General features: G+C 35.2%; 1 protein-coding gene across 1 annotated transcript; it reads right to left on the reverse strand.

The window, feature by feature from the left end:
* Positions 1–6773: 6773 nt before the first annotated feature.
* LOC121422426 (matrix-remodeling-associated protein 7-like) lies at positions 6774–23562 on the reverse strand. The gene is made up of 4 exons (XM_041617460.1): positions 23457–23562; positions 10311–10502; positions 9281–9564; positions 6774–8482 (listed from the first exon to the last, which is right to left on the reverse strand). The coding sequence occupies exons 2-4, from the start codon at positions 10470–10472 to the stop codon at positions 8371–8373; spliced, it is 558 nt and encodes a 185-aa protein (XP_041473394.1). The 5' UTR covers positions 10473–10502; positions 23457–23562; the 3' UTR covers positions 6774–8370.
* Positions 23563–25416: the final 1854 nt, after the last annotated feature.

A 25416-nucleotide genomic window follows, 5' to 3' on the forward strand; every position in this document is an offset into this window, starting at 1 on the left:
TTCAAAATTTTGAGTGTATTAAATTGGCGACTATAGATTATGGCTTGACATTTTGGCACCCAAAGATTGAGATCAACCCCCATTTCAAGACCATTTTGGCACCCACTCAGTTCTGAGTCAATTTGATGCCCCCTCCGATATGTCCCCCTTTGATATTCTGATCTGAAACTAAGAACAAGCTGCGCTCAATAAACATGCATGTGCGTGGTTTAGATTTGGACATCAATACATTTTTTATCATGAAAATCAATATTGCGAGCGCAAATCAATTATTTAAAAAGAGGGTGAATTTAAACACTTTTTCAAGCAATGTGTAGGGAAATCGTGAAGTGGATGTGCATCGCACTTAAGATGATACCAGCGCGAAGGGCGAGCTAATATATATTTTTTAACTATTTTGACTTCGAACCGGGATATTCTGAAGTCATTTTGTCATCATATGAAAATAATGACTAACTTCCTATTCCTCTTCCTATACTTTTAAATATTCTATTCTGAAAATAGATGACAATTTAGTTATTAGGAATTCATGAAAATTAAATTATCTTGTCTATTAATCTAATAATAAGCCTAATGAGAGTGTAAGATTTGTTGACATTAAATGCCTGGGGTGGTATTCTGTAACTCTGTCATAACTTTGTTATAAATTTTGTCATTTCTCTCCGAGATATGACACCGCTATGATTGTCACAAATCGGTATTCTGAACATTGTCTTTTCCCTGTCATATCTCTCAAAGTTCCCACCCATCTTTTCGGAAGCGAGCAAATCAAAATCATCGTTAGTTCCCAGTTGGAGCCCTTCTAGCCAATAGGAAAGCCCCATGGCAGGTAGGGCGTATCCCCAAAACAGTTGCTGGCATCGCGCAACTACGCGTATATTGATGCGCTTAATTACAAAGAGAGACAGGGAGCTGTGAAGAATTTTAGAGAAGTATAAAAGTAAGGAAAACAGAGAAAAAAAGGAGGAATAAATATGTAGGGCCTAACTAACTGTAGCATGAAAATATAATTTTGAAAATTGTCATGGAAGATGAGTGAAACTAATACCACAATCTAATCTAAATAATATAATTGTTTGCTTGACATTCAGTCGGCAGGGTATCGGGATATTTGGTACTAAAAGATATGACAAAATTTATGACTGCTACCCCCCTGTCATAACTTTTGTCATATCTTTTGCTTGTATAAAAGGATTACGCGCATTTAAAGCCGCGTTTTTTTGCTGCCCGCTAAAGAGAAGAGACAAAATTTATGACAATTTTTGTGACGAAAGTTATGACATCCACCAGAATACCGATTTTGTCATATCTCTGAGATAAGATAAAATATAGAGAAAAGACAATGTTCAGAATACTAAACATTTCAACCATTTATTTACTAATGACTAGGACGCATGGGTTAATGTATTAATGCACCGAGGGCAATTCGCGAGCCGAAATTTTTTACAAACTGCTATGAAAAGAGAGAAAACATTCAAAATGATTCGTTTTGACAATCAGACCTGAAAAGGGATATTTTGAGAATCTTATGGAATACATGAAGATGATATAGGTACTTGACAAACCAAATAATGCGAGCGCCCAGAGCGAGCTAAAAAAGTTGATATTAAGACCATAAAATGGACATTTTACAGAGCAATTTAAAAAAATAATTGTGTAAATCAAACAAAATAATGAAGGCTCGATATCCAAACTGAAATGTGTGTTGTATATTGACAAAAAACTTCCGTGTTTTAAGCTCCATATCAGCCTATTATTATGGATCTCGTAGAACAGCCAATGCAAGCGAGAACTTAAATTACTTTTCAAAGTCTTCCCCTCACCCTATTTTATTGTCTCGTCTTCCTCCTATTTTTCCTCCTCTTTCCCTTCTTTCTTTCTTTCCTTTTTTTTTTGGTGTTGCTCCAACAGGGGGAGGCAGGCCCCTGGATCTGCCGATGGGGGGCATTCATGAAAAGTCAGACATAAACTGACAAGTCTTATTTTATCCGACAGTTACCATAGTAACAGTGATTCTCGGCTATTTAATTAAAATCAAGGAAAGTTGTCAGATCTGAAAACTTGTCCATGAAACACAGGGCCTTGAGAACAAGTGGGGGTGCTGATGTAACTTTGAAAGCCCCCCCCCCCCAAAAAAAAGGGTTTCACTATTAAAAGATGGAAGTCAAGTTGGTCCCGAAAAAAGTCAAGTTGGTCCCGAAAAATGATAAGTTTGAAAAAAAGGGGGGGGGGGTTCACTACAAAATGAAGGTCATTTTGGTTACATTTTCCCACTTTTACAAGTTCCAGAATACCTGGGATGCTACCTATAGAGAGTAATACACAAAAGCACCCCCACTTCCAAGAGCCGTGATGAAACAATGAAAGGTAATAATTATGAAACGCTCCCAGGATAAGTTTTTTTAAAGAAAAAAGATATATAATGCACAAATAATTACTTTCACATTGACACTGTGAGAAGTTTTCTGTATCAAGAATATGTAAAGTTTTAATGCACCATAAACATCCACACTAAAAGGGCAAGAACATTGGTAACTCACATACATCTCTTCAATTAGAAAAAAATCCAATCCAATAAATAACATTTGTGCTAAACTATAATAAATAACATCAATTATCTATTTACATCCAAATTGCAATACAAAATGTTCTCATTTTCCAAACAAACTACACTCATTGGTAAACACTGAAGGGAATGTAGACAACTGTTAATGACAGAGCATTGATGCTTAACCTTAAATAAATAAATCAGGAGGTTGTTTCACAAATAAATAAGTCTAAGATTCACACTAAGAGTCCCTGCTGCGTACAGTTTAAAAGGCATCACCACATTGGTCAAATCATGCTGAGAGGACGCAAGCTTTCTGCATATTAATCAGTAAGATTTTGTGTCACATATCGTGCACGTATTCTAAGTCACACTTAAAGGGAAATTCACCGCAAAGAAAAGTTTCTTGTAAAAATACAAGAAAAAGGTAGTAAAAAAAAATATCAATAAAAGTTTGAGGAGAAATTCATCTAAAAGTATTAGCATTTAAAATTCTTGATATGTGAGGTCATATATGAGCAGCTGCCCCATGATATGTATATAAAATGCATAAATTTCAATATTTCAAAGTTTTATTATGACTACATATTTTTTTCTTTCAGGAGTGGCAGTGGAATAATTTGCCTGTTGATATACTTAACAAGTGGAATGCCTCTGGCCGTCTCACCTGCATCACGCGGTTCAATATAGCAGCAGTGCTGACTATAAATACTACTCTAACTCGCACAAGATGTTCAGTGATACATGGTTACTCTTATGTCCAAGTTTAATGAACTAGACCACTTTTTATGAACTAGACCAATAAACTTACAGAGATATGATGGTGGTTATTCAACAAAAAACCCCAACATGGCCAAAGTTCATTGACCTTACATGACCTTTGACCTTGATCATGTGACCTGAAACTCGCACAGGATGTTCAGTGATACTTGATTACTCTTATGTACAAGTTTCATGAATCAGATCCATAAACATTCAAAGTTATGATGGTAATTCAACAGATACACCCAATTCGGCCAAAGTTCATTGACCTTTGACCTTGGTCATGTGACCTGAAATGAGCACAGGATGTTCAGTGATACTTGATTACTCTAATGTCCAAGTTCAATGAACTAGACCAATAAACTTTCAAAGTTATGATGGTAATTCAACAGATACCCCCGATTCGGCCAAAGTTCATTGACCCTAAATGACCTTTGACCTTAATCATGAGACCTGAAACTTGCACAAAATGTTCAGTGATGCTTGATTACTATTATGTCCAAGTTTCATTAATCAGATCCATAAACTTTCAAAGTTATGATGGGAATTCAACAGATATCCCCAATTCGGCCAAAGTTCATTGACCCTAAATGACCTTTGACCTTGGTCATGTGACGTGAAACTCATGCAGGATGTTCAGTGATACTTGATTAACCTTATGTCCAAGTTTCATGAACTAGGTCCATATATTTTCTAAGTTATGATGACATTTCAAAAACTTAACCTCAGGTTAAGATTTCGATGTTGATTCCTCCAACATGGTCTAAGTTCATTGACCCTAAATGACCTTTGACCTTGGTCATGTGACATGAAACTCTAATAGGATGTTCAGTAATACTTGATTAACCTTATGGCCAAGTTTTATGAACTAGGTCCATATACTTTCTAAGTTATGACATCATTTCAAAAACTTAACCTCAGGTTAAGATTTGATGTTGACGCCGCCGTCGCCGCCGCCGTCGGAAAAGCGGCGCCTATAGTCTCACTTTGCTTCGCAGGTGAGACAAAAATGGTACAATAAAACTGTTTTTAGTTATGTGAGAAAATGACATTTCATTGACTTTTTTTACTGCTGGATGTATGGGGAAGCTGCTCTCATATGAAGTCATAAATAAAAAAAAATAAAATTGTAATATCAATTTGATGGATTTTCTTCAAAACTTCAACAATATTTTTGTATCATTTTTTTTCTACTATTCTTAAATAATTTGTTTTCAGATTGAACCTCCCCTTTAACTCTTTGTGAAACACCCAACAGGAAAAAAAATGAAGGAAAATAAATAACTTTAACATCAAAGGAAATAACACAATGAACATACTTAACTCTATATGTAATATAGCAAGATGGAGATGCCCAAAAGGCATATTCAGACTGCCTCGAAGTTTGTCGGTTCCAGCTATTCTCTGATCGGAAAATTTGCCCTGATCAACCCCTATCAGAAAGTAGCAGTTTTTGCCAATGTGAGAGCAAATTATTCATAATATTCCTTTTATTTCTTTCATGGATATTAAGGGTAATTTGCTTTTATATTGGCAAGATACCCATTAAATAGTAGATACTTGCTGAAACTACAAGAAATTTTTACAGGGGTTTTGGCAATGTGAAAACAAATAACAAGAACTTTCTCAACTGTGTGAGTAGTTGGGCACAAACGCTGTGGCCTTGCCTGCTAATCAGAACATATTGTACATGCTTCGAAACTTTGAAAACTTACCCCGAAAGGGTTAACTTTGGGTCGGTGTGAATACAGATACTATAATAAGGTATTTTGTGGCCTGAAAAGTTCTTATAATTTAACAGGTATTCTGGAGATCGAGGCAGTCTGAATATAAATAAGAGTTGTAGAGGAGATTTGCATCAATTGGTCCAAACAGAAAAGGCTTGAGCAAGGTGATGTTTTATCAGCATAGCATACAAAAATTGATTAATAGATTGCACTGTCAATCAAGGAACAGGGAGGGGGTTCATGAAATAATTATAATTACACCCCACTCAAGGTTTACCTTAGATATTTCTGAATTGACACTTATTTTGGTCACATCTCCTCAATACTTATGTCCTAATTTATTTGATCCACAATTGAACAACAATATTCTAGTTGTCGTTTCATGATAAATAATCATTTTCTATTTACATCAACTTGAACAATAATTTATTATTCTCCTGGCTTTACATTTTGCATAAAAGGCCAAAGTGTTGAAATATATGCATCTATCAAAATACAACTCGAAAGAATCTAAACATGTTACGAACACAATTTAACACACAACTCTTATAAAATAGACACAAAGAATGAAAGAAGAATGTCATTCTGTGAACAAAAAATATAGACAGCGAAGCACACACTAGTATTCCTTACTACCACCAAAAGTGAATCACAATAAATTAGCAAATGCAGTGGGGTACTAGTACTGATCCACAAGAGAACTGTAAATTTCTGTACATGTATCGTTTCCATACTTGAACTCAATTGTAAAAAAAAGTTAACATTAAGAGCCGATACTGATATTATTAAATACTTGCCGAGTACACTTATTAGATAACAAAGTATGGTGTTTTTTTTTTTGGGGGGGGGCAGGTTTTCTGTAGTTCAATACATGTCAGTATGCCAGCAGAGTGAGAGTCATTAAGGCCATAATACTTCTCATTCTTACACCAATGAAATAACAACCTCATTAGGAAAAAATATTTTAAAATCATCAAAACTTAATTATTGTAAAAAAAAAAAATCCTAAAGCTTGGCAATACATAAGACTTGAAAATGGGACATCAATCCTTTTTTTTTCATAAGGTTGAGATGAACTAGACAGATCAAGATTATGAACAAATATCTCAAGTTCAAAACGATTCTTTCTTTGCTATGACTGTAGGTGAATTCATGGAAACACAATCACATATTGTTATGACATCTATTTCTAATTCATAACATTTTTGTCATGGACAGCGTTATCCAGTAATCTCTATGTTTATAACCCCCCACACAAAGTTTGAAGTGGGGTGTATAGGAATCAGTGTACGGTCTGGCTGTAGCTCCGTTGCAAATCTTGCACATCGAACTACATGTACTTCCTCAGTTTTTTCTCATGAAACTTGGCACACATATTGGTGTTTGGGTAAAGATGTGCAAGATACATTTTTTGCATATGTCAGAAATTGTGTTGCCATGGTAACTGTATATTATGGCAAAAATAAGGTAAAAATCCTTCAGTTCAAAATACTTCCTCAGTTTTTAATCAATTCTCATAAAATTTGGCACACACATTGGTCGTGTTCTCATGATATTTAATAGCTCACAAATTGATCTTGGGGTAATACAAGATTTATTTTTTCCATGCGTTGGAAACTGTTGCCATGGTAACGGCATACAGTGTGGATATTAATCAACTTCAGTGATATTTCTAGTTTTATAAAGCCCACCTTTACATTTATTTTTCCTTAAAGAAAAGTGCTTGATCTGCAGAAGGGTACACAAATTTTTACATCCATTAACTGAGTAGGTTCCTTCAATTTAACAGATTAATAACTATAGGTTACAGAACAGTGTACATGTATGTCTATCAATCATACAAATCTAAAAATCTAACCCAGCAAATGATTTTTCTCTTTCTTTTTCTTTTTGCCTTCAGAGAATGAACTATTAATATTGCTGCTATTGTATCCATGCATCACACATCAATCATTCACATTGATAGATCACATACATGTAGGAAAGGCATGGACAAGGACAGGGGCCCATTTCACAAGCACTTGTTATCATAACAAATTTGCAATAATAACAGTTCAAAACTACTGAAATCATCTCATTTGATTGGCTGATAGCGCATTTGTTATCCTAACAAGTCTGAATGAAACAGGTCCCAGGGCAGGGTCATGAAAGATACATGGTAAATCCACAGTATAAATATCACTTTGATATTGAATGATCAGTGGTGATGTATAGAGTACATACATTACACATGTCAGTGACACAAGAACTAACTTCACACAAAACTCAACAATAAACAAAAATCATACACCCATCTTCCACCATCTTCAAAACAGGCATGGGTTCCTCAATACACATCATACGAAACCCGGGGTAACTGTGCTATTCAGTATTGGTTCAATTGAAACCTTCATTCTTTAATGTGCAATGATTTTGGGTTGGTGTACCTTATGGCATAATATGACCATAATAATGAGAGGCAATATACTACCACCATAAATATTTTTTAGTCATCCTACTTATGACAAGTACAATTGTCTGTAAATTCATGCTATTTCTTGAGTCTTCTTTCAGGTCTTGGGTCTGTTGCAACGAACTTGTGTTGGCAAGAAATTCCTATGCAAACATATCAAACTGAATCATGTGAAGCTAACTGGCTTGAAAGAGCTGGAACTTTATTTTCCCTATTTTTCATGAAATAAATCTCTTTAAGCAGCCAGCTCCTTCAAAAGAAAATTGCTTCAATTACACAGAAATCGTTTTGAGGATGTTAGAATCAGCTAACAAAGACAAACTGTTATTACAAGATAGCCACATCTTTCGCATACATAGAGCCATGCGAATGCATCGATCAATCAATCAGCCATGAGTGTCCACTGCTCTACCATGTCATTCTTCAATTCTAAACTTTAAAAAAAAAGACAAGATAGGCAGAAATCATTCACAAAAATCAAGGTTGGCTGCATATTTATTAATTTAGTTTTTTATTTTCTTACTTATTTATTTATTCATTTATTTTTTTTTGGGGGGAGGGGTAAATTTGAATTGGCATGCTTAGTAGGGTCCATCAGGTTACAGCACACAAAGTTTGTTAGTTTTTTTACCTTATTGGAATCTTGTAAAACAAACCTACTACCAGACCATGCAAGTAAACCAGTTCAATTGATCCGTTTCTATTGCTTCATATTTAGAGTATAAGTACTTACAACATACATGAAAACTCACAACTTCTTTATATGTTAATGATTGGTAAGAAAACTTTTTCTGACAACAACCCAGTAGAATGATGTGGCATGTGCTATGCAGGCTGTTCACCAGTAGCAGCTCTGTTGATAAGGTAGGTACATGTATGTGCTATGCATAAAGTTTGAATTGATCCTCAATATCCTCTAATGATCCAATCCCAAATGTGTCTTGTTGGTTCTGCACCAGCTTGAAGATTGCCTCTAGTTGTTCTGATTGAATCCTGAAATGAGAAACGTTGGAATGAGGAGTCAAACATCTTCTAAATAGAACAACCAATACTGCAAAAACATCCAAGCTTCACGAGCCCATTCTAGAGACTTGTGTTTAAATGCAACTATTAAAAGCCCACTGCACACTATGCGATTTGATGGGATCTGAGATTCAAAGATATCGTAAAACATTTGATATAAATATTCTAACCAATAAAATCTTAGCTATCAGAGTTCAGAATAGTGGTAGGACTTCTAAAATTGAAATTCAGTCTAGTTCGAGTCTCCCTGTAGTAATAAATCAAATCCAATTCCAAATCGTAATGACGGCATCATTGGCTGCAACTTGAAGCCACTTTGAACTTTACTCTGACCACAGAGCTTGCTGAAAAAGCGAATTATGATTTTATTAGTCCTAACATTTTTTTTTGAACTTCAAATAAAATAATTTCAGTTTTGGGGAACTTTCATATTTAATGCAAAGTGCAATTTATTAAAAATTGCATTGTATCGGATCACATAGTGTGTGCTGCGCAAAAGAGATCAAATTCGAGCCCCTCAGTACTATGTGCTATAAATGTAACTATTATTAGAATCATTATTAGAGAGCAAGTGTTTTCCTTCAGCAAGAAATTTACCCACATTGTACTGCACTCAACCCAGGTGAATGCTTGAGCGCCTACATTGTATAAGAAACCGAGCTAAATCTGGGGTAAAAATAATAGCAGGGCCCACTGGGAGAACAGTTTTCAGAATTGAAGTGGCTAACCTGGGTGAATATACCATTACTATCATCATAAGAAACAGACCTTCTTTCTTCCTCCTTCTGTTCATCTGACATCATCTTGGAGACCTCTTCAACCAATTTCTTTGTTTTCTGAGGCCCCGCTAGATGTTGCGTCTTGGACTCAATATCATCACCTTCCCCATCATGCTCCTTTTCGTTGGTCTGTTCAGAATCTAATGGTTTGATGTCATCGTGGTTGATGAGGAGGTCTTTGATGTCATCTTCATCATCGTCAGCGATTGATTCTTTCGTCGATTCCCCGTCTCCTCCTGACGATGCTTGCAATGATTTATCTTCTGTTATTGACTGAGAACAAAAGGAGATAATTGAAAAGTTCACTGTAGGATAACTATACACGAATGTCAATGTATTATTAGATATGCCAAGGTCAAATGTTAGACAGAGCTAGAAATGTTCCGTATATTTTCTTTCAGTAAACATGATGCTGGGAAGATTTAAAATCCATGTATTTTGATACCTACATGTGTGATTAAGTCCTTCTATCATACATGTTTTAGAAAAGTAACCTAAATGTGAATGGTTTATACTACCTATGTGTAATGATAAAATAACTAACATTTTATTAAAAGTTATGATGGTTTGAAGTAAAAAATCATTTGAAAGAAATCAATGTAAACCATAATTATTCAAATTACATTTCAATTTTTATAAACGATAATTTGAAGCCTGGCCAAAAAAAATGTGACAAATATGTAATTTGTACAATACCAGTCAGCTATCTTTAACTCGCTATTAGCTGTAAAAAAACAGAAAATATTTGGGGTCCACCGAATCTATTGTTCTCTGGTTTTTACAGGTAATAGTGAGTTAAAGATAGCTGACTGGTATTGTACATACAAATTAAAAACACCCCAAAAAGATAGTTCCTCAAAAAGGATTTGCTATATCATTTCATCATTGTAAATCCAATGCAATTCAGCCAAACTGGCTGCAATATGTGGATATTTCAATAAAACATTTGACCTAAACTGGCCCCAAATCATCTTTTGGGGTGCTACTACATGGAGAAGACATACTGTACAAATCCTAACCTTTCTTTTATCTCCATCTGGATGGACTGGACACACATTCTTCCTGGCAGTCTTCCTGTACACCCACTTGAAAGATATTATGAAAGCCAAAAAGGTGACCAAGGCAGCTGTGATGTAAAAAAGAATCTCAGATTCCAGAGCTTTCCTTCCCGCATCGGTCATCGTTATTGCTTCATCTGCTCATCTACGAGTCTGTGAAAAACAAAAGTAGAAATGTAGACAGCTTCGGGGACAGATTCCATACAAGGTTTTATAGATAGGCCTACACTGTACATGTACACCACATCCAGAAAGTACAACATATGGCTCTGAATGCACATATGTACATTGTATTAGGATGTTCTACTTGTAATTAAGGTAATGCATGCTTAGATTTAGGAAGTGAAAGCTCATGCAACAAGATAAAAGAATGTGATGTGTAACTAATGTGAGATGTACATTACAACATGTACAGAGGGGGATCAAGACAGACAAGCTCTAGAAGGAGGTGTGAGGGATCATAAAATTTTAAGCACAGGAAAATAACTACCGTCTGTGTAAATATATATATGGCCAATTTATATAGAACACGGCACAGCCTTTAGAGATCTGTATATTGGGCAATTCGAAGAACTTGCACACGTTACCAGGACATTTCTGAGGCTGTAATGACCTGAAAATAGTGACTTTCATTAGATTTAATACCCTCATGCTGGTTGATATCTTGGATCAGTTCATAAATGAGAAAAAATAACAGCAATATAACTATTAAACATTCTTCTTATTTCATTAATTCTTCTTTGCCTAATGAGTAATGATCGTTCAGAAGGTTGGTATACATGTACATGTATGTAGGGGCTGCAGAACGGTTTTTAAAGTGGTAGGGGGGCTGACCATGCAAACAATCACAATCATTTGGTCAATCTTACGTTTTTGTACACGGTTTTGAAAAAAGGGGGGGGAAGGCTGAAGCCCCGCTTCCACGGCCCCTGGTATGTAGTTCTCACAAGAAGTATAATTGCTTCCTACATGACAGCATGTACATTACAAGCCAGGCCTACACAAATCTGTCAACAGCACTCCATTCCAATGGTGATCAAATCATGAAGGTTCATTATATATTGGTATGACATCTATCATCATGATATTATTAGAAGTGGATAAACAGGAGATGAAAACAAGCCATGAATTCCAATCTGGCAATGATTTACAATCACAGACCATGGACCTGTAACACAAAGCTTAGCAATGATCGTAGAGCATTTCTCTATGATTGATTGCATTGACTACAATGTACAATCAATCATAAAATCATGCATACGATTAATTGCAAACCTTTTGTGTTAAATGGGACCCGTATGGGGAGTGGATCTTTTCTAAATTTCTGCTACATCATGCACATGTACTGTAGCTCAACAGTACATGAGCTGTGTGCACCTGAACATTAAATGAGAATGAAACCCTTCCAGAACAAGTTAGATTGTAAGCATACGGATAAATAAAAGAATAAGATCAAAGAAAGTTTAAAGAACAATTGGATGAACAATAGGAAATTTATTCATTTGAATGTCAACATTACTAGAAATGCTATGGAGATCCTAGCTACTTACCACTTGCAATGTGACCAAGATCTTTGATGTCATACAAGTAGGCTTAACGTTATAACGTTATGGGGGGGGGGGGCTCAAATTAACCCAAGGCCATGGCCTTGATTGCCTTTCAAAATAAAATTTGAAAGTCAAATCAGCCCATGGCTTTGGCGCACTGTGTTAATCATTTTGTTCACATGTGCCCCATTTAAGAGTACATCTTAATATACTAGTGACAGTACAAATTACATTTTTAGACAAGTTGGCAATTGGATGAATTGGTATTAGCTCATTTCCTCCCATAAAAACAACAAAGAGATTAAAAAGAAAAACCTGATCCAGACTTTATGGTAGAGATTGATTGGGGAGCTGTCTGAAACGGGGAAGGATGTTTAACAATCTGATTATTTACTTGCCACAAGTTTGTCTCTTAAACACACAAGGAAGAACAGGCTGAGGCTCCGGGGTAAACAAGGCCCCTACAGCAGTTAGTTTTTAGAGGCCGTTCTCATTACGCTTTCTAAAACTAGTTTACTGGAAACCGATTCAGGAAACCACTTTGGAATATCGCTTTGCTAGCATTCTCACTTGATCACACAAAAGTGGTTTTCAAAATCACTTCACGTAAAGCGCTCTTGTTGCTATGGAAATGCTCTCAGTGGGGTGAGACGTTTCGCGCGAAATTTGAAACCGCAGCATTAGCATTCTACACCTGTTTTGCGAAGATCGCTTCCCGAAGAACGGTTGTGTCCTCACTTACGCTAAAACCAGTTTAACGAGGCAAAGCGATCTTGAAAACTACATCGCGAGATGGTTTTCCAAACTGGTTTGGAAGATTGCTTCCAAGACCACTTTGACCGTTCTCACTACGCGTTAAACTAGTTTCCAGTATTTAGTTTTAGGAACGTAGTGAGAACAGCCTCTTAGTCTACATGTACTGCTCAAGTATACATACCAGTGAAAATGGGTCGGTGTTTGTGTGGTATTTAAGCATTTTGAGGCAGTTCTTTAGCACAAGTTTTGAGCACAGACGTTCAGCCCAATGCATACTGTATGACCGGGAGGAGCACAAACCTAGTACTCAGCCCCTCAAAATCAAAATCTTGAAAGAAGCATCGCCACTTTAGAGAGGCAAGTACTGTACCCACCCTGTAATGTTTACATGTATGAAATCTTATCTCAGTTTACTTTTGTTAGGCATTATGGTACATGCCAGTACTGTAGTAAAATTCACCACTTTCTCTCCTTTTTTCTGACTGAAAGCCTATGAACTTAACATGCCTGATGGGGCAAATGAGCCCCCCCCCCCCCCTGGATTAAAACATAATTAACACTGCACACATGTAAATACATCTCTTAAAACAGTAAAATGTAGTGTACATGTAGGCATCTCCACACTTGCTTACAAATGTTTTTGAGTGTCCATTTCCAATTGAACGTGTAGAAACATGACAACATGAGTATAACAGTTGAAAACACAATCCGAAAATCATTTTTTTCCCATAATATTGGATGGGATTGATATTGAAATAAATCCTTAAATGGGAGCTTTTGGAAAAATAATAAACTATCAATCCTGTTATTGTCAAATGCTAGTAAATGTTCAGTGATTGTTTCAACAACATACCAATTAACTATTAATTTTAATATATACATGTACATGTAGCATCACAAAATACTTTTTAATCAAGGGGCCTTATTTGCCCCCATTTTGATGGGGCAAATACAAAACTGTAAGGCCTCTGACAATATCTAATGTTCATTTATATGCAAATGAGACTGATTAGATCTCATAATTCTATTAAATAATGTAGGTCTATTGTGTACCTTAGACATCTAATCATGTTTCTACTGCTATGCAAAGTAAAGATTTGATTAGAATTATGAAAAAGGTGGCCTTATTTACCCGCACTCTCCCCCAAATGTTCATTGATTGTATCAAACCAACTGAACTATTTTTACCTTGAATATATCGCATACATTCGTAATTCCGTAGCTTCGTTATTCCGAAGGTTCAGATATTTCGAAGGTTCGTTATTCCGAATGTTAGTATTTCCAAAGGTTCGTAATTCCGAAGGTTCATTAGTTCGAAAACGAAGTGAGGTTCGTAATTCCGAAGGTTCGTTAATCCGAAAAAGAAATTAGGTTCGTAATACCAAAGGTTCGTTAGTCCAAAAACTAAATGATTAACTAACCTTATTTTGTTTTCGAACTAATGAACCTTCGGAACAACGAACCTTATTTCGTTTTCAAATTAACGAACCTTCTGAACAACGAACCTTATTTCGTTTTCGGATTATCGAACCTTCGGAATTACGCCACAAATGTTCGGAATTACGAACCCTTTTACGTTTCCGGATTAACGAACATCGAGGTATAGGCAATTTATGTGTTTCGGAATTACGAACCTTCTGAATAAAGAACCTTCGGAATTACGAAGTGTAACCGAATATATAGCAACACAAAATATTTATTAATCAAGGGGCCTCTTTTGCCCGATTTTGATGGGGAAAATAAGGCCCATTGACAATGTTCAATGCTCATTAATATACAAATAAGATTGATTAGTTCTCATATTCCTATTGGATAAACTGTCGACCTAGTAAATGTGCATCTATTCATGTTTCTACTGCTATGCATTACAAAGAGATGATTATTTGGATTTTGGAATCTCCCCCTTACAAGTAGCCTACATTTACATTTAATGTACCATATTGTTCATACGGTGAAGCTATTTTAATCCAACTACATTGAGATTTTTTTAAATATCACAAAAACTTGTCTTCAATTGAATCCCAGGAGGCTTACATGTACATGATAATATGGCTACCATGGCAACCAGTTGAGAAGGAAGCATGCATGCATGTAATTAGCTTGGTATCACAGTTCACATGCATTGCTTCTGACTGAACTAATAAGCTTGGTCAATGTTTATCATTTTCATTAGCTCCATGTACTCTGTGTACTGTACATATGTACAGATACATGTAATACTTGTCTTGTAATATGACAAGTTTACATGCTTCCTCTTTTCAGTTTTACTGATAATGACATATTTCACACATGTACATGTAGCTCTGTACATTGCAAACCTGGTGGGTGTTTCAAAAAGCTGTTCGTTGATAGCTACTTTTAGAATGACTGGTGATCCTTTCTTGTGGTAAATGGTATATTAAAGGGGAATCCAACCCAAATAGAAACTTGCTTTTAGAGGAAAAAGGAAAATCAGATAAGTTGATAGGTGAAAGTTTGAACAATATCGGACAAACAATAAAAAAGTTATGAATTCGTAAAAGTTGTGAATATTGGTAATCACTATACCTATGGAGATGTCAAATTGGCAACAAATGTGATGTCAAAGTGATGTAAGGCAAGGACTACTCTTCCATATACTCCAATACATAAAATGATTAAAATTACATTTTTATCAAAGTTTTACTTCAAATTATATTTTTCTTTCATGAGGACATATAACACTATACTACCTAGGCTATATTTAGATTAATTAAAGCCCCAGGGGAATAGGTACTTAAGAGAAAACCACAAATCCCTGATAATAAAGTACATGGCCTATGGGAAATTTGCCCTTGCCTCTTGTCATGATTTACTTACCTAGTTGCCAATTTGAAATCTACAGGGTCTAAGAGATTTCAATTCTAAAACAGCCATAACTTTCTTATTGCTTATCCGATTTCTTTCAAACTTGCGCCATTCTGTTTTATTTATTTTTCTCCTTCAATCACTGCATATTATGACCAGGGCTGGATTCCCCTTTAATTGGTGATGGTTTAGCGGGTAAGAATGGTTCACCAGTTGTTCTTAAATTCGCTCTTAACTTCCAAACAGCTTTATGAACGATCCACAAATCATGACACAATTGGGGAGAGTGTTGTTTTTACACAAGAAAATTGCCCCTTCACAAATGTGTACTGTGCCCTTTTAGATGTTACCAAGTGCCCTTTCTCTAAAAGTCCCAATTTTTTATTAAAAAATGCCCCCTCTCAAACGTGTTTTGTGCCCCTTTCACCTGAGAAGGACCCATTTTATGTGTGAGCAAGTGCCCCCTTGCCTTCTTGTATTAAAGTGCTTTTCTTGAATCAGTGCCCCCTTTTACCCAAGAAAAGTGCCCTCACAAACGTGATATGTGACCCTTTCATACCTAAAAACATGTAAGAAGGACCCGTTTTATGCCATTAGCAAGTGCTCTTTTGCCTTCTTGTACAATTGTAGGTGCCCTTTCTCGTATCACTGGCAGTGCCCCTATTTACTCAAGGAAAGTGCCCCTTACAAAAGTGTTCTGTTTTCTCATTTTTAGATAATACTTGTAAGAATAATGTGAGCAGGGTAGATAAGCAGTGGTGAATAGATGGGGGGCTCTAGCCCCCCTGCCACCCAAATTTTTCAAGACCAAGAAAAAAAAAGAGAAAAGGAAAGAGAGAAGGGCAAAATATGACATTATTGTACATGATATGACATATCTAGCCCCATCAAAATTGTTGGCTTATTACACTACTGTACATTGGTCTTGTTTTTTTTAAGATAGTGCCCTTTTTGAAATAAAAAGTGCCGTTTTTTAACACTGAATAGCTTAGTTTTGACATATAATGTGAGGAGGGTCTCTAGTACTCTTTGAATAGTAATTCATGTTTAAAGGAGAAGTTCACCCTGACAAAAACTTTGTTGTGAAAATAGCAGAAAAATAATTGAAAAATATTTGTGATGGTTTGAAGAAAATCCATTAAAGATTAAGAAAGTTATTAGAATTTCAGTTTTTTTTATTTGTGATGTCATAAACGAGCAGCTGCCCCATATGTTATGTAAAAAAATTGCCTAAATTAATTCATTGTTAATGGTTTGTGATGACTTATTTTATTTTATTTTTAGGAGCGGGTGTGAAATCATGTGTGTATTGATATACACTGAAGGTAAAATAAAAATCATTTTTCAATTTTCTGAGGAAAATTACTTTTCATTGATTTTTTGTAGGGAAGCTGCATGCATATGACATCACAAATCAAATACGGTAATTAAAATTCTACTAGCTTTTTTATTCATAGACAGATTTTTCTCAACCTTCAACAATATTTTTTTCTTCTATTCTTACAACAAAAAAATAGGGTGAACTTTCCCTTTAAAGTCTTTGGTATAAAAGGGTCAGTGAACTATACTCGGGTATCAGCAAACAGTACAATATCAAAAAATGTACTTAGTCATTGAATGCATTAAAGTGACTGACATGCACTTTGGGGATTTACCAAAACTAAATTGTAGGCTTCTCAAAACTTTTCTAGATTTGTTGCAATGCAAATGATTTCTTTACCAAGCTTATATAAACAATATTACATAGACTCTGGAGTCTAAAATTATACTGTCAATTGGTGTTCCTTTGGTCACACTTACATGTCCATTTTTATTTTAAATGCTAATAACAGACTGTTTTTTCTTTGTTATCTTGATCTCCACGATTTAGTCACATTGAGTTTCTTTTTCTATTTCTCTGGGTTTAAAATTTATTTCTGTTACAGTTTACCAGCTGAGCAATATACTATTAATTTGCTTTTTTAACAATGTTATGCATATTGTGCAGGCCTTACTGCGACAGTAACATCAGATATTAATTCATGTACATGTATATGGATTTCCATGTACATCCATGCATATTTCTTTTAAACGCATATTAATTTGAATTACCTTTTAAAAGATTTTTCTTTCGTTTTTTTTTAATATAATCTGTATATTTCAGGTCATAATGTATCCGTCTTCCACAATTAATTAAAACTTATCTCACCGGGGCCTGCAGTTCTTGCAAGCATGCTTTAATGTAGGTCCCATCCTAATTCTTTGAATTAAATTAAGCTTTTACCCTATAACTTGACTGATTGTATTATGTTATTGCATACTTTTCAGTTGTTTATAATTTAATACATAGTTATGCATTACTGTTGCTGCTTTATATCAATGAGATATATGAAAATAAATGAAAAGACATGTAATGAAATATTAGGACACCAGGCTTTGCTGAAATGATTATTGCCATATATTTGCCAAATGAGCCACACGATATACATGTACCACAAAAAATCCCCTTTCCGATCGAATGTTCCACATGCAAAACACAGAGTATTACAAATGTGACCCTCCCTCCCCCATGGCAGAAAATAGTCATTTCCATTTCAGCCCCCCCCCCTCAAATGTTCATTAACAGGTTGCAAGCACGTTCCTTATTTTTCAGGGAATGCAGTATATTTCAGGGGCTCGGTTCAAGGTACATGTACATGTAAAAATCCACAAAAATATGTTCAATTCACTGGCAGATACATGTACATAGGGGCATGCCCCACCCCCAAAAAAAAAAATTAAATGAAATATTATATAAATAATGTTCTAACACCAAGAAAAAAAGAAAAAGAAAAAAGGGAAAAGGAAAGGGAAAGATCAGTTTTAATACTGTCAAAATCTACTACAAAATTAGCTTTACACTTAAGAAAATTAAATATCTTGCTTTGCTCCTGACGTATTCTTATTCATTTACATGTACATACACTGTAGAACTGATGAAAATAACATCCTACATGTAGGAATATGAGAAATGTGCAAATGTGGCTCAATTGGAAGAGTTGTTACCTCCTTATGAAATGTAACCAATACCACAGAAGAGCATAAACCAGGAGCCACCTAAAGTCCTCAAACTACTCATATCTGGCCAGGTTCCTAACCCACCATGCATCATTTACAGCAGTGTAGTCTTATAATATAAACACACTTAAATAGTAAGAACACTATCAATTCACTACTCATTTCATACCACAATTACCACCAATTACGAAGTAACAATAGCTCAGGACTAATTTTCCTGTTTAGAAAGATTAGTTTCTCTACATGTACATAAGAAAATTAATATAAAAAAATAATTTATTTTCTAGACTTTTAAAGAGAAATGCCAGTAGTTGCAGTAAACACTGATTTCATGAGAAAGTCTATAAAACCAGGCTTAATTGTCAGTATATCATCGAGGATCTACATGTACATGTAGATCTGGTACAGTCACATAAACTGATCTTTGTGAAATCTTGAAATTTACGCTGAAAAATATTCACACTGAAGATCACCAACACAGAAAAATTCACGTGGGACAGTGTATTATTATTGCTTTGAATGTCGTGCCTGACGCTTGACCCGAATCCTGTGCTTACAGTGCCATAAATGCCAGTTGTGGTAACGATTTCAAAATGAGTTCGTACAGAATCCAATGAAATGACCACCAAAGTGTCTGTCTGTATATAAAATAAAAAATATGTGCCAAAGGATTCTGGAAGAAATTGTGTAATTGCTGAGAAATTAGCAAATAAGCACGGATTTGGGTCAGATCTAGATCCTTGATGATATAATGACAATTAAGCCTGGTTTTACAGACTTTTTCGTGAAATCAGTCTTTACTGAAACTACATTAAATACCTTTAAAGGTTTTGTGTGGTTAGGGCAACCAATTGAAGTGGATCTTCTGTTACCCTTGCACCTTTGTGCTTGTGAGCTGTGCTACAAAACATTCAGTCATAATTTCTTGGAAAATATATGTCTATTCTATCTCTGACATGCCAAACACTTTATCAACTAATCATTAAAGTTTTTGTGTGCTGAGGTCAACCAATAGATGCATGTCTTCTGTAAAAAAAAAAAGAAAAAGAGCACATTATTAACTAGACCAAAAGCTTCAGTCTCTGTATTTTGGTTGTTCCGCTGAACTACGTTGGCTCCACTCACCATACATAGACTGAAGAGCTTGGGGGCCCGTGGCTACAGACAACGGTATAGTGAACTAGCATTTTATAGATCACGATTTAAAACTGTTTTTGAGCGAAATTTACAGTTTCATGGTTTCCATTATCAGGGAAAAATATAACTTAAGTAATTGTATACCTTGGACCAGAGTTGAAAAATATCCACTGGATGATTGAGAAATCTGTCATCTAAGTCTGACATTTTCACCTGACCCGACAGTTTTTCTTACAAGTTGCCATCTTGAATGACGTTATTATCGTTATTAACTTTATAAATGTCTCGATATATCACGATTATAACTAGTATCGTTTGTCTTTGTGTAGTGTATTGTATGCCTTGTAGGTGTGCTGGTGGAATGCAATATCGCTATCACATTCGTAAATTGTTGACGCTCTCTCTGTTCGTTTGTAAATATTTCATAGTTTGGCTGCCATTTTGATCGTTTTTCTGCGGCCTACCCAACTAAACATCGGTAAAGTCACTTGTTCACTGCAACCACCCTGCCTGTGGGGAGTACAGGTTGGACTATGGCATGCCAATGCTGTACAGAGCACACACTCTAAAATTGTTTAAAATTTCACTTTTGTGACCAAAATTACTAATTTCCATACAGTTGCAATTTATTTTTCATTAGTAACTTGGGAATCATTTTTGTATTCACTAGAGCGCTCAAAAACTTGAATTTTTAGAATATTTTTGTGTACGCCCTCTATTGGTGGAAAATAATATGGCAAGAAAATTTTCATTTTTTATCTCTATTTTTAATTAAGAAAAAAATAATTCAAAGAATCAAATTTATTTAAGGGCCAAGTTGTATGACGAATAGATGTAATGGAAACCGTCAGTGTAAAAAAATCAAGCATTTGTCCCAAAGAAAAAGAGAAAATAAGCCAAACATTGCCATCCTTATTTTGCCACACATGGAGATATTACTGAGAACAAGGTTATATCATAACCTTGTTCATTGAATAAGTGGGTAAAGTATGATTTTCATGCATTTTCATCTATATCGTTTAAAGTATTTTCATGGTGAATAATCATGTATTCTTAGTTTGTAGTTTATAAATCCTTAGAGTGTAAATTCTATGTGTAAAATTACACCAAACTTTGGACTATGGATTGACAAAAGTGCGGGTTTGATAACAAATGCGAGCCCACACGGACACTTTACCGTCAGTGAATGGGGATTACAGCAGGGCTCGACACTAGCGGCGGTCCGACGGTCCCAGACCGGTAAAAATCGCTGTCGGGCCAGTAGATTTTCGGAAATTGGAAGATTTACTGGTCCGACATGACCAGTAAAAAATATCATTGTCGGGCCAGTAATTTTTCCAAAAATAGCAAGATTTAAGGGTCCGACATGACCAGTAATAAAAACCATTGTTGGGCCAATAACTTTTCCAGAAATGGTCAAATTCACAGCAAACCATTCCCCCCGTTAAATTCAGCCATTCACACACAGAATACACACAGAATGAATCGCACGTGTTACTAGAGTACTATACAGCATGCATACAGCTGTGTACATGTAGTCAGCCACACAGCTCACATGGTAAATTCTCCACTGGCCGCACGAACGAAGCCTGGCTAAACTCTGGCAGAAATCTCTCACAGAACTGTCAAAATTCAAGGTTCATACTCATGAAAGGCTCTTATAATGTCCATATTTCCTAAAAATTGGAGCAACTCTGTCATTCGTAAGCAGTAAAAGGAGAAATTTTCACTTCTGTTTTGGTTCAAACAGATCGGGTTTCGGGTGATATCGTCTGAATACATAATAGCCCCACATATGCATTTATGTGTGTGTTGATACACTTGGTATCTGACTTTCTTTCGTAGCTATTTTAATTGAGCCAAAAAGAAACTGATAAATTTCTTATAGTTTTAGCTTTCTTCCTATCTTTCTTTCCTTCTTCATCTTTCTTTGTTTCTTCCCTCGATTTTTTTTGTTACTGTTTTTTTTTAATTTTCCCTTGTTTCTTTAATTCATTTTTTCTTTCTATCCTTTTATAAAATATTTTCTCTATTTCCTTTTTCTCTCTCTCTCTTTCTTTCTTTCTGATATTTTCTTTCTTTAGTTTTTGAGTCCATCCATCCTATATTCATCTCTTCTCTTCTTCCTTTCTTTCCTTCCTTCTTTCCTTCCTTCTTTTTACCCCTTTCTTCATTCTTTGTTTCTTTCTTCCATCCATCATTTATTTACCCTTTCTTTTTTTATTTCTCTTCCCAGCTCTTTCTTTATTACATTCATTCCTTCCTTTCTTCTATCTGTCTTGTTCTTTCCTTTTTCCCTTTGTTAATTACATCCTTTTACCTTCCTTTCTTTTTTTTGACTGCTTGCTTCCTTTATTCTTTCATTCCTTCCTTTCTTTGTCTCTCGGTCTTTTTTTTTCTTCCTTTCATCTATTCTTTTACCTTTTCTTTTTTTTATAATTGCTTGCTTCTTTCCTTCCCTTCCTTCATTTATTTCCTTCCTTCTATCTATCATTTTACCTTTCCTTCATTTCTTCCTTAATTCCTTCTTTCAATCCTTCCTTTCTTTCTTTTGTCTGTCTTTCCATCTCTCCTGTTACCCTTTCTTTTTCTTTCTTTCCTTTACTACTTTCTGGATTTGTTCTTTCTTTCTTTATTGCTTGCTTCATTTCCTTCCTTCATTTCTTTCTTTTCTTTCTTTCTTTCTTTCTTATATTTGTTCCTTCTTTATTCCTTCCTTTCCTTCTTTAGTTCTTTCTTTTTTCTTCCTTCACATCTATCCTTTTCTTACCTTTTTTTCTTCCTTCCTTTCTTTTATTCTTTCTTTTCCTTCCTTCATTCCTTCCTTCCTTTCCTTTCCTTTCCTTCTTTCTTTCTTTGTTTCTGTCTTTCTTCGTTTCGGTCTTTCTTTCTTTTTGTCCTTCATTTCCTTCATTTTTTTTTTGGGGGGGGGGTAACGAAAGGCTAGAAAAATAAACTTGCGCCTTTTCTTAATGTTTTCTTTATTTTTGGGGACCAGTAGATTTTAGGTTCGGACCAGAAAAAATTTGAAAAACTGGGTATCTACTGGTCCGACATGAATAGGTTGGACCAGTAGAAAAAATGGGTTAGTGTGGAGCCCTGAATTTACAGTAAAATGTCAGAAATTGTTGAATAAATCCCCAGAAACGACGGTTATTCCTGTCTAATTATTAACGTAAGGCGTTTACCCTTGCGCTTCAGTGGGGAGTAACCCTCCGGCCGTAGAGTTACTCTACTGTAGCCTAGGCCTAGATGACTTTTACTCCCCAGACGCCTCCAGGCTAGTTTAGGCCTACCTTACTTTTTTGAGCGAAGTTCGCTCGAGGTACATAGTTTAGCTCGTGTTTTTTTAGGCATAACCTGCACCTGTATTTCAAAAGTAAAACAATTTTCAGATTACAGATTTTATTGCAACTCTGAATACCGTATTTGTCTTAAGTCTTAAGATAATTTTCAGAATATTGCATCTGCTGAAGATGTGAAGTTCTACTTCCTCAGCCTCAGTGTAAGACCTCAGGCTCAACCCCGAGCTCAGCCTCAGCACTCTCTCAGACGTCAGACTCAGTCAAACACAGTCGCACACATCAGCCTTCAGTTCAGAGTCCGTCCACGGCCACCGCTGGGCCAAAGCAGAGGCACTGATTGTCGCCGCATGCCTGCATCACTGCACTGCGGACGCAGTGTCAGTGTCATACGAACTTGCGATCGCAAGAAGATTCATTCAGTTCACGGCTAATATTCCCCTAATTTCCTCATTAAGAATCGATGTACCACATCATCAACTAAAAGAAAAGAAAGCACTTACCTCCAAATTCGTCAGTAAAGTACAAATTACGGTCAAACTATATATTTGCAGACGTCCAAAACAATTCCGTTTCAGGTCTCCGAAAAAAATTATTACATACAGTGGCCTCAAGTAGCCTGAGAAAAAAAAAATAAGGGACGCAATGTTGACAATGAAATTTACTAACAGGATCTGAAAAATCAGTTCAACTTCAATTCACTTCAATAAAATTTGTCTCCAAAGGCTACGCAATATTCATATCAGGATATTCATGAAGATTTACATGTAATGGAGGTGACAACTCTGAAAACACAGCTTGTAGTGAGTGCTTTATAAAAACATATTTTTTTTCTTTTTTTTTTACCCGTTTTCTTCCCCCCCAGTTTTGCCTCGACCTATATCAGTTCATTTTCGCCATGATGAAATAAAATTAAAGAGACCATTATTGCATGCTAGCATTACTGATCTGTGTACCGCTGATCGATCTGTACAAAGATCAGACTAGTATGCAATAAGTAGATATATCACTTTTAAAGTCATTTCGATGTGTAATTACCTGCCCGTGTGCTGAACACCGGGGCTGAACATTTTGATTTTGTCTGCTTCTATTTATCCATATAGTTATTATCCTTATTCATCATTTTCATCGTCATCATCATCATCATCATCCATCATTATCATCATCATCCATCATCATCATTATCATCATCATCATCATTATCATCATCAATCAATTAATTATCATCATCATCATACTATTCATCATAACAGCATTCTAGAAAGACCTTGGCACTTAAAAAAACTGCATTATTGTAATCTCAGTCGTCATCAGATACATAAAAAAGTCCTCACTAAATATACTAGCACTGTCTTATATTTGCTACATTTAATAATAAAAGGAGTTTTCTCTTCTCTTTATTATAAAAAAAAACAAGGCAGGCAAACATTAAGAATGATCAGAGGCAGCATGACATTTCAACTGGACAAAACATGGATATTTATTGCACATTTACCATCCAACTGAAACAAATAAATTCAGCATTAAAATAAACAATACTTTTCAAAAAGATTTATAATCTTAAATGTTTTTTTTTGTAAAACAGGAGATTTCAATTGAATTTTCTACAGTCATTTCATTGTATATTATCCAAGTAGTTGAAGACAAAAACAAAAAATAGAACATAAACAATTCAACAAACGGACAATGTTTCAGGGTAATCAATTGTCATCCTCATCCTGAAATCATTCAGTCATTTGTACTGAAACCATCTGGACACTAAGAAAATTAATACAGAAAGACTGCAGTTACATACTATTACAGAAGTGATTCGATAGATAGCATTTCTTGTAGATTGGTATATAACACAAGCATGGAGCTCCTGGAGAATGGAATCTTTAAAGGACAAGTCCATCACAACAAAACATTGATTTGGATACAAGGAGAAAAATTCAACAAGCATAACACTCAAAATTTCATCAAAATCAGATGTTAAATAAGAAACATGACATTTTGAATTCATTCTTAATTTCACAAAATAGTTATATGCACATCCTAGTCGGCATGTAACTGAGGAGACTGATGACGTCATCCACTCACTATTTCTTTTGTAATTTATTATATGAAATATGGCATATTCTAATTTTCCCCTCATTGTCAAAAGAAACAGCTATTAATTACTTCATGAACATGTGGAATTAGCATTGTTTGATACTGTATGGTTCAGTCAAGTTGGTCCTTATTATCAAATCAAAAAAAAATGAAATATTGTATAATTCAAACAATAAAAACAAGAGAAGTAGTGAGTGAAGGACATCATCGACTGTCTCATTTGCATGTCACTGAATTATGCATATCACTGTTTTGTGAAAAATATGCAAAACTTTAAAATACCATAACTTTCTTATTTTACATCTGATGTTGATGAAATTTTCAGCGTTAAGCTAGTTTGATTTTTTTCTATTTATTCAAATCAACATTTTT

This window comes from Lytechinus variegatus, chromosome 10, assembly GCF_018143015.1.
Source record: "Lytechinus variegatus isolate NC3 chromosome 10, Lvar_3.0, whole genome shotgun sequence".
NCBI lineage: Eukaryota > Metazoa > Echinodermata > Echinoidea > Temnopleuroida > Toxopneustidae > Lytechinus > Lytechinus variegatus.